Below are 10,630 nucleotides of genomic sequence, written 5' to 3'. Positions count from 1 at the left end.
AATAACAATTTGTTTTTGTTAATAAAAGGAAGTGAAAAGAAAATGGTGGTTCAAGTGGTTAAAAGCTACCAAAAGTTCCTAAGTGGTTTGTTAAATATCTAAATATGTATTATTCAAATTTGCAACGAAAAAAAAGTTGCAATGCAGGGGACTAATTAGTTTTGCTGCAAAATTGAAGGACTAAATTGGTGAAAATTTAAAACACAATGAGCTTAATTAGTTTTGCAGAATTTCAAGAAACAAAATTGCTCTACACCCAAACGATAAGGTACTAAATTGGTAATAATCTCATGCACCATTTTAGCAAAACTACAAAACACAGACGCAAACTATAGTGCAAGGGACTAATGGCTATGTAACTGTAAGAGCCTAAATCAGTTTTGTCACAAACTTGAGGACTAAATTCATATAATTTCATAATGAGAAGATGGTGTAATTTTACTAATATACTTGGTGTAAATTAACCTAATTCCCTTTTTCTCACACCCAATAATATGATCATCTTTGTCTTTAGCATTTTTTTTCTTTTTTCCATTTTAATTTTCACTATATTTTTTAGGGACCCTGCTTTCATTTACAGTTAGTGGGATACCTTGGCCAGCGATACACTGGACCCGATCTGCCAATCTTCTGTTGCAATTGTTTCTCATGATCATATATTCCCCTTCTCCATGAAAGAAACAAAACAAGAAGGGCACTGGAATTTATTTTATTTATTTATTTATATTTTTTTAGGGTGGTGTTTTGGTAGATGAGAAGCACCTATATAGGCTAGAAGTTACCACTCTTACTAGTGGGAGGAAATTGAACTATACATCTCAAAATACAAACAGTACACAAAAGTTTCCCATACGGATCGCATGAAGAAACCTGCATATAAGGCCCCAAGAAATTACTGGAACCTTCAAGGACATGAGATGAATGAACCAGCCACTTCCTTTCTACAACATAAGTTAACAAGCAGGTTACAAAACGTTACAGCCTATGTTGATTTCACTGATTATCTGCAAAATTTGCCTCCAAATTTATGATATTAAATCTCAAACATCAGAGTTGTATCTCTTCAAAGTTTGCCAACTGTCTCTGAAGCTGCAAACAAAGGTTTGACACGCCAGAGAGCAACTTGTGCATTTCGTCATGCGATATTGATGACTCTGATGTTGCGGATGGTCTAGGATCCTTTAGCAATTGTTGAAGTTGAGAAAACAGCATGAATGATTTAGGATCATTTTGGCACGACTTGCCAATTAGCTGAAGCAATTTACAGCTCTGGTCCATAGGTGCTGATACTTGAGGTGGGACGGGGGGAACTAGAAAAGGGTGTTGAAGCAATTGAGGAATTCTCCATCTTTGATTCCGGTCCCAGGCAAGGCATTTTTTCATAATATCCAAAAGCCAAGGATTTTGAACTGGTTCATATACAATTTCATGGTTTGGATCTGTTATAACTTTGAACTTTGCCCAAAATGTTTTGTATTCAGAAAAAGGTGTTCTTCCATAAACCATTTGGTAAAGGATGCACCCAAGAGACCAGATATCAGATGGGCGACCACATTTAATGGTGTTCCCGTTTGCATCCGTCTCATTGCACATAAAGGCCTCTGGAGACATGTAACTAAGAGTACCAACCTGCAAAAGTACAATTACAGGGAGTATTAGAAAGTGCTAAATCGTTTGCTACCAAATGCACATGCATGGATCGACTCCAAAATAAGTTCTTGTACTTTCTACTGGGGGTTATAGATAATCTATCCTTAGCATATTGATGTACTGCCAAATGTCTGTCGACAAGAGAGAGGCATATCCAATTCAAAGAACATTCAGATTTCCACTCTGAAAAAATTTCAGTTTGTAAAAAGAAAAGGAGATGTAGTAACCTGCGAATCCCGTTGAATGTTGGTTGTGTCACTCATAATGGCTTTTGCTATGCCAAAATCAATCAATTTAAGAGAACCACTAACGAGAAGAAAATTAGCTGGCTTCAAGTCTGAGTGCACAATTCGCTCCTCATGTATAGTGTTGACAGCCAAAAGTATTTGCTGCAGCATATTTAAAATGATTACATATTAAGAATTGCTGAATATTAAATATGGTTGCTTGGACTAAAACTTCACATGCGTCATTAAATCCACACTGCTCTTGCAGCACCTCATTCAATACAACACTTTCATTGAAAATAAGCAAAGAAATTCAGTAAGCTTCAATCAAACATACAAAATTGTTGCAATTTCAAAATATTAAAAGCTCAAAGAAATCCTACATATTCCAATTTCAAAACATCCCACATAATGAAAAAATCTTGGGAAGTATAAGACCAGAAGCAGCAATGGTACATACAAAGTCACGACTTGCTATAAAACTTCTTCCCAAGCCATATAATCAATTCCCTTGCACACAGTGCTTAAGTTACTTTAGGCAATGGCAGGGTATAGACTCAAATAAATTTCAGCGAGACTCAATAATCCACTGGATGAAATCTTGCCATCTGACCTATCAGAGATCCATGTTCTTTGTTGCTATAGATTTGAATAGGAAAAATTGCAGGATCTTATGCACTGAAGGGAAACATTCCAAGATCTTGCGCACTGAACAAGATTATGTGGGACAAGTATGTTAAAGAATCCAAAAGCAACCAAGGGGTAGAGTGGAACACATGATGGAATAACAAGAAACTGCAACTTGTTAATCATATATTGCACATCTTTATCTAAGCTATAACTCAAACTCAAAATATGGGGAACTCTATCCTAGAATGACCTGATAGCAACTGAGTCAAGTCTAACAACCTTAAATGAACATAGTTTGTGTCAAGATTTAGAGGCTTAATACAGTAGAAACTGAAGGTTGACCAGTTGTTGCTCGAAACTCTCTAAAATGGTCCAACCCCTTCTGTCCAGTTTTCTGGTTAAATTTACCCATTAACCTAGCATATCCAACAAACATGGAATTCTCACAGTGGCCAAATATGTTATTTCTAATTGAGATGAGTTTCTAATTTCAGACGGCATGTGCATAATCTAAATTGACCAAATCAAGTTGAAACATTTGCTCGTAGGGCTTAGTGTCTACAAAAGTAGCATTATTCTTCACGTTTCTTAAAAGAAACAGAAGCTTTGATAGAAATATGATCAGGAGTACTTTTAATGCCAAATCAGTTTTTATATCAGGCAGGCAAGGTGCCATCTTTGATAGAACACTTCCAAGGCAGGACTTTCTTGAAACCAGCTGCAGTCATCAACCAATGCAACCATACTTACTGATGCTGGGGAAGATAAAAAATAAAACATAAAAAACTTTGCTTAAAGTGTTAGGAGAAAGAAAGTAGCACGGAAAAAAAACTAAACAAAAGATGGTAAATTCAATTAGCAATTGAGTAAGGCTGGCAGCATAAAAGAAATTGGGATTCATTTGAGATAAACAAGAAGAAACAAATAAGTCATAAGGTACTTGCTCAAGTAGACAGCAGAAAAAGAGATTTGAAACCTGCCAGTAAAATCGAAGCCAGTTCTCATCTATGGTTGAACTAGAGCTGTCCAGCTCTTTCCACTTCTGGGAAAGCATGTGAGCCAAATCAATTTCACCATATTCAAGAACCATATATATATAACCATCTTCCTTTACTCTGCCATCTTTGTTACTCATTGTACCACTAGTAACTTCTTTGAGTAATGCTTTATCTGTCACCTGAGAAGGAAAGAGATGTTAACAGGTTCTTGGACTACAACTTGTGCAGAATACCACACCCTAGACAACTTGTAGTAAGATAAAGTTGTAACAAGCAACATCAAAACCTAAGTCAATCAGGGTAAAATACCAAATATAATGGGTCTAAACTGATCATAATCATACAGCTACTGTGATAGTTAGAGGCATACAAGTCTTCCAGAAGCTGCATACTATGCTTTTCAAGAGCATCAGGGATGATTCAAGAGATGAAACAAGCACTAAACTACAGGTGAAGTAGAGATATGCAAGTGTTCTTGACTCAGATAATATTCTCAGAGTAACCTGCGAGATCTTAAGAAGTTTGACCCTTAAAATAGTTTCAAATATAAGACAACTCAAAAACTCTTTACCTCCATTTCTTTGAATAATTTTTGAAGGGTAAGCTGGGGATGCAAGACATATAAGATGTGATAACGGAAGAGAGTAAACTTCCAAAAAGACAATGGCACAACCTTGGAGACAGGGAGTAAGTATAAATTTGCTAATCCTAATAGATGTTGGCATTTTGAACTGATTAATCAGAAACCACCCAAGATTCACATTGTTCCCACACATGTTTCTGAAAACAGCAAATACATTTTTTTAGTTAACTTATATCTCCAATTCACATTTATCCCCAAAAAAAATGTTGCTACAGTAGGAGTTTTATTGAGTAACAACACTCGACAAAGTAACAATCCAGATGAAGCCGTTTCAGCACAAGTAGTACTCTGCAAAGTGTAGGCCTAATCAATATTTTCAATCTGGAGTTTTGTTGGTCATGTAGTTTGTTTTCAACACAAACACACATTTTTCTCCATAGGAGAAATTGGAGGTCCAACATCTTCCCAAAGGTAATGAACAGCGACATAGCTCAAAATGCACTATGCAATACTTCTGCAGATAATTTTCTAAAACTAAAACTGAAAGTAAGGTTTGCTCTCCACAGCTTAAAAGTAGATATTCCCTCCGTCCCATTGAAAGTGTCCTACTTTCTATTTTGAGATGTCCCAAAATATTCGTCCTGTTGAGAAAGTCAAAGCACCTTTTAGTCTCCCTTTCCAATATAGCCCCTCCCTCTAATCATATGCATGTTGCCATTCAAACTCAAATTTTGAATTTGAGGGGGTAAAATTGGAAAGAGAAGCACAAACATCACAATCAAACCACTATTCTTATAAAGTTCAATTCTTGAAATAGGACCAAATAATTAGGATGGAGGGAGTATTAAGCAGCTTATTTGAAATTGAAAGAGAAGTGAATTTAAAAAACTGAATAACATTCAAGCTTTTGAAGAAGTTAAAAGCTGTTTCCAAGAGCAACTTAAGAGACCGCCTTACAAGATGAGCTCTTACAATTTCAAATAAGCTGCCGCTCTAATAAGCATTCAAACAAAATTTGAAAAAAAAAAGACCAGAGAGAGAACAGTGGTCATAGCCATGCTGAATTCAGAAATCGTACTTTGACCTAACATTGCCACGTAGTCCTTCCAAATAAAAAAGAATAGAAAAAAAGGAAAATTACAAAAAGGGAAAAAGCTAATACTTCCATCCTCCCAACTCACATGCCTCAGCCCAACTGCAACTGCTCCTTGCCTCTCTCCACCTCACCTCTAAAGCCCTTCAATATTCTGGATCTCCCACCAAAAGACACCCTCCCCACTGTGCTGCAGAGCTAAGTGTGGCTGAAGATCAAACATATTTCAATGAAAGTCGAAAAGAAGAAAGGGGGAAAGAGGAAGAAAAAGAATGCTAGCAATGCCGGCCAGAAATGGTGATATCAAGTGCTGACAAGTGACGTCCCTAAATTCACTTGAGAAGTTTTGTGAATAGCAGGAATGGTGTTACAAATAAAATTAGTGAGAAGAGAAGGAACATTAGAATTTAGCAGGGCATATACAGGAGCCCACCACTACGTTTCCCAGTAGGGTTTTATCTACTCACTTTTGCAGCATGTCAATTAAATCTCCTTCAGTTATTGAATTCTGATCAAGATCATCAGCTTGAGAATCATTTCCCAAAAAGTAATATCACAACGATGTTATGCAGAAACATTATGTTGAATACGAAATCTAACTTAAGATGAGAAAAGCAGTGCCACCCACCATTAGTATTTATGTCCTTTATCTACAACAAAAGTTCAATATGCATTAGTTTTAAGACAACCCAACTATTTTATAATGGTCAAATTTGAAGTTAAGATTGATGAATATTTGGAACAAGCAAAACTACAGGAGGGTAATTCATCATCGCTTATATAGAATATTAGCTTATAAAGATGGATAAAAGAATGAAAAAAAAAAAAACTAAGATATAGTTCTTAGTAATTATTTTACATTGACATAATTTCTATGAGTTCTGTCAATCACAAAAATTCCAAAAGTGAACGAGTTCAAGTCAAACATCAGGAAAAATGGGGCGGAGAGCCAGGGGGTGGAGAAACAGGGTTTGAATCAGTCAATAGGATTTTCCTATTTCTAGGATCTTTGTAACTAATTTCCTACTCAGACTAATTGAACTAAAAACTGGCCCTCAGTCCATACTTCCCCCTAATCGTAGTTTAAAAGACTGGTTACTACAACGATGTTAAAATCGGCATAAATAGAAAGCAAGAATAAAAAAGATTACAAGCTCCATAGCCTCACAATTCTACAACAACAATTCGTACTTGAACAATAAATTGGCTTTTCTTTTTTCCCTTAGATTTGTATCTATATAATATTCAAAGGTAATAAGCAGCTAGAATAATATTTTAGAAAAAAGAGTAGAGAGTTGTTAATCCTAAATGTTGGAATTAAAATCTTCCATTGGAGTGTCGCAAGGTTGCAGAATCCTAATCTATTTGGTATTATCATTATAATGCATCAATGCGGTTGATGGATTCCTAGGTGTATTTCTCATTTCATGATTCCTACATTCAGCTTTACTTCCTACGTTGGTAATGCATCAATGAAACGGAAATGGCATAATATGAAATGTAGAGATTACAGTTATTGATTCCAAATGATAGAATTACAATCTTCCATCGGAGTGTTGTTATGCCGGAGAATCTTATAAGAATTGGTATAATCATGTATCTATCAGTATGATAGAGTTCGCATTGTTTTTCTCATTTAGTCATTCCTACTTTCAGCTTTAGGTCCCCCTTTTGTAGATACATCAATTGAAATAAAATAAAAATCATCACAACTCCTATTCCATGAGAACCTTCAACTACATTTATCAGAGAGACAGATAAAGCTGACACACACTTGATCCAGTAATTGCTTAGCATATACCAATTTACAGCTATAGGAAAACCTCTGCCAAAAAAAGAGTATTCATTCCTCAGACAACTGATGTGCCATGATTCGAATGGACTTACGCTTGGAGAAGACCATTCTTCTTTTGTATTCCTAACAGGATGGTTCAAAACTAGAACTTCCATGGATGGATTAACATGAGATGAAAATTGAAAATATGCGTTCAAAATCCACAAAATATGGTGAATTATCGATACAAGTAACTTACCTCATAGTCAACAAGCTGAATGATGTTCTTCTTTCCCTTCAATTTGTTGAGATATTCAATTTCCTGACAAAATCCATATGCAGTACCATAGTCACGACCTTTAAGCTTAATCTTTTTCAGGGCATAAATGGTGCAATCTGATGAAATGACCTTGTGAACTTCACTGCTACCTCCACTACCTATCTTGCCAAGCCTTTGATAAAGCTTCCCATTAACTTTGAAAAACAAGTCCACATCATAGCTCTTTTTTCGTGACACTGATGTTGCTTTACCACCTCCAACTTTTTCTGGTTTTCCTGATTTGTCAGGTTCTAACTTCACATCTAATGCCTGAACTTTTGAGGAGGGGGGCTCAGGATGCACAGCTATATGATCCTCTGCAGCAGAGGTGCCACCAAGAGTTCGAGGATTTCGAGAATTATCACTCTCCTTTGGGACAATGCACTCTTTCTCGTTGGGCATAATACGGTTCTTAGCTTCCAGATTGGCTTCAGGAGTACCAATGGACACATGGGCTGCAGTAGCAGCCTGGTGACTTAACACTGTACTATTACACTTAGATGGAGGATCCGAGGGCAGTAATTCAGGTTGTACAGGTTGAAATTTAATTTCTATGTCACCCGCGCTCTCTAAACCTAATTTAGACCTGCTTGTTTGATGAGTTTGAGAACAATAGGTAGTTGAATTAAGATTGGGAGCAGAACCAGGGTTGATCAGTGTTGTGGTAGCGCAGGACATCCCGACAACTGAAGATTGGGTCATTGGCTGACTTGTATCATTCTGTATGAAGTTTCCAAATTGATGAAGCTGATCAGTAACTCCTAAGTTTCTAGCCAGCGAAGAGGAAATCCGGCCCTCAGGATCGACTTTTTCACTTTGAATAATCTGATGCTGCAATCGATGACTGAGGGCTGTGGGAGCCTCTGTTTGGTTACTTCCATCCCATTCCATTTCTGTAAATGCAAGTGAATCCAAATGAGACAATAAATCTTCTAATCCAGTGGCCATTGAATCATCGGCCCCTGCAGACAAAATTTGCGGTTGTGCTATGATTTGGAAACTGTTAATCTAGTATATCTTTCAACCAATCTGGTTAATTAAGCGGACACCAGACCTTTAGGATGCTACCAAACTACACAAGCAATTTACACTATCAAAGTTGATTGTACTGCACACAAAATAAGGGGGAAAGAAATCAAGCAACAACTATTACCCTGGAACCTGGAATCAGTTTGTGTGGCAAAATGGACCCTTTTTGTCCCGTCAACTAAAGGAACATGCTCACTTTCCATGACAGAGGCAACTGTATCATTAGTTTTGTGACCAGCATGGGATCTGGCTTGCTTAGATTTACCATCGAACTTTTTATAACTTTCATCATGAGTATTTACAGTAGAACCCCACTCTGAAGGTGCATTTATCGATGCACACTCTGGAGTTTCACTGACAACAGAAACCATATCTTTTGACCGCGATACGCAATCCCTTAATCTTTGACTTAATAAGCCTTCATCTTCGATCTTCTTTATGTCAAATGTAGATCCTGTAGTTATACTGGAACTTTTTGGAGCTCCGCGCTGCGGAACCAACATCCTCCTTGGTTGTATATTGTTTGAGGGCATCATACCTATGTGTTATGCAGAGAAAAAATTCAGAACGATCTCCAACATAAATCACTAAGTTAATAAGTTTTTCTCTCTATATTATGAGAAAAGTCCAAAAAGAAGTTATAAGCAACAATCTAGCAAAAGTACCATCATACAATTTTTAGAAGGAGACAACTAGGAAAAGCTCTCAAAGAGCAACAATTTGGGATTCTCAGAACGCAAGAAATGAAATAAAAGAAGAAGAAAAAATTCAGCCAAAAAACTCTCTACAAAATGCAAAGGAATTGAGAGAAAAATTGAGCCAACTAAGAAAAGCTTTTCAGTATTACCAACTCTAACCAACAAGTAATTAAAGAAATGGGGATTAAAACATAATGACTAACAACAAATCCTAGATCATTCAAATTTCTCCCCTAACTTACTAACAAGCGGAGCATGCTTTCACTTTTTATCATTTCTCTCCTGACTTATCTTCTATCATATTTTCTTTTCTGTCCCTAACTTCATAACTAGGCCAAAGAACCGAAACCATTATGTCTTCAACAAGAAATGACCTACTTGGTGTGAAGTGAACAAAGAATTCTTTTTGAAGCTCAGCCAGAACATAATAATCCTAAGCTTCGTGAGTTCACTGAAAATAACAAATGAAAGTTCAACCAGCGCTCAGCTAATACAATTTAACATCCTTATAGTCAAGTTTATGTGCTTTTACACAATAATCAATTTGTTTGTATATTTCTTTTCTTTTTGGCTCCATTAACTGAAATTACTCATCACACTGTAATTTCAAAGAACTCGAATCAGCTAGGCAAAATCAGCTTATTCTGTTGCGGTTACACAAATATTAAAAAAATGAAGCACAAATTAAGAAGACCTATTTAACAATTTATACCCAATTCCAAATATAACCAAATCGGCACCATAAATCGCAGCTTCACTTCCATTACAATCGCAAAAAAGAATAAATTAAGCAAAACCCTAGTTCCAAATTCGAGAAAGGGGGTGGGGGGGGGGGGGGGGGGGAGAAGGAGCTCAAATTTTAGAAACTAAATCAGATTGAACAATCTAGAACAACAACATTACAAAATTGGAATCTTGAATCAAAACTCCAAATAGCAGACAAAACACGGCCGTAGCAGTGGGAAAGGCGTAGAAACGTGAAAAAAAAACCACTTACTGAGAGGGCGGTGGCGCTTGAACACGGCTTGAACGTTCCGGAAGAAAGCGTCATTGGACAACGAAGAAGACGATGAGGAAGTCGACGTCGTTGAAGTGGAAGTGAATTCAAGATTTATAGAATTTCGGAGGAAATTGGAATTGGTTGACAACGGCGGAGTTGGTGGCACTGCTGGTGGTGGGGCCGCCTGAAGGTTAGCCTCCTCCCCTTCCATTGATGAATCCTTGGAGCATTTCTAATCTGTAATCTCTTCTACTCGGCTGTGAATCGATCAAGGAACGAGGGAGCTCGGAGGAGTGGATTGATGATTTTTCCGGGCTTTATTTGGGGGTTCTTTCCTTGCGGCAGTCGGGGAAGGAAGTGAGATTTCACAAGTTTAAAATGTTTCGTTGGCGCTTTCGACTGTTTGACTCGTGTCGCTAGTAAGGTTTGAAAAAAATATAATAATTGCATTTCCTTTCATTTTTTTCCAAAAGAAAAATAAAAAGTAAGCTTGAATTCTCTTCCTTTTCTTTTTTTTTTTCAGTTACGTTCTATACTTCTTAGTAATTTTGTAGATCAAGTGGTGGTGGCTGTTAGGATAATATGTTCTTGGGGTGTTTCTAGAAAATTAACAATACATTATTAGAAAA

The 10,630-nt window shown here is 36.8% G+C and overlaps 1 protein-coding gene across 1 annotated transcript; it reads right to left on the bottom strand.

Annotated features, from left to right (window-relative positions):
* Nucleotides 1-780: 780 nt before the first annotated feature.
* Nucleotides 781-10,286, bottom strand: LOC113749817 (probable serine/threonine-protein kinase mps1). The gene is made up of 6 exons (XM_027293681.1): nucleotides 9,999-10,286; nucleotides 8,428-8,841; nucleotides 7,215-8,167; nucleotides 3,484-3,684; nucleotides 1,878-2,039; nucleotides 781-1,629 (listed from the first exon to the last, which is right to left on the bottom strand). The coding sequence occupies exons 1-6, from the start codon at nucleotides 10,210-10,212 to the stop codon at nucleotides 1,048-1,050; spliced, it is 2,526 nt and encodes an 841-aa protein (XP_027149482.1). The 5' UTR covers nucleotides 10,213-10,286; the 3' UTR covers nucleotides 781-1,047.
* Between the last annotated feature and the right edge of the window lie 344 nt (nucleotides 10,287-10,630).

Source organism: Coffea eugenioides, chromosome 10 (genome assembly GCF_003713205.1).
Source record: "Coffea eugenioides isolate CCC68of chromosome 10, Ceug_1.0, whole genome shotgun sequence".
Classification (NCBI taxonomy): domain Eukaryota; kingdom Viridiplantae; phylum Streptophyta; class Magnoliopsida; order Gentianales; family Rubiaceae; genus Coffea; species Coffea eugenioides.
This window is presented reverse-complemented; position numbering and strand designations above follow the sequence as displayed.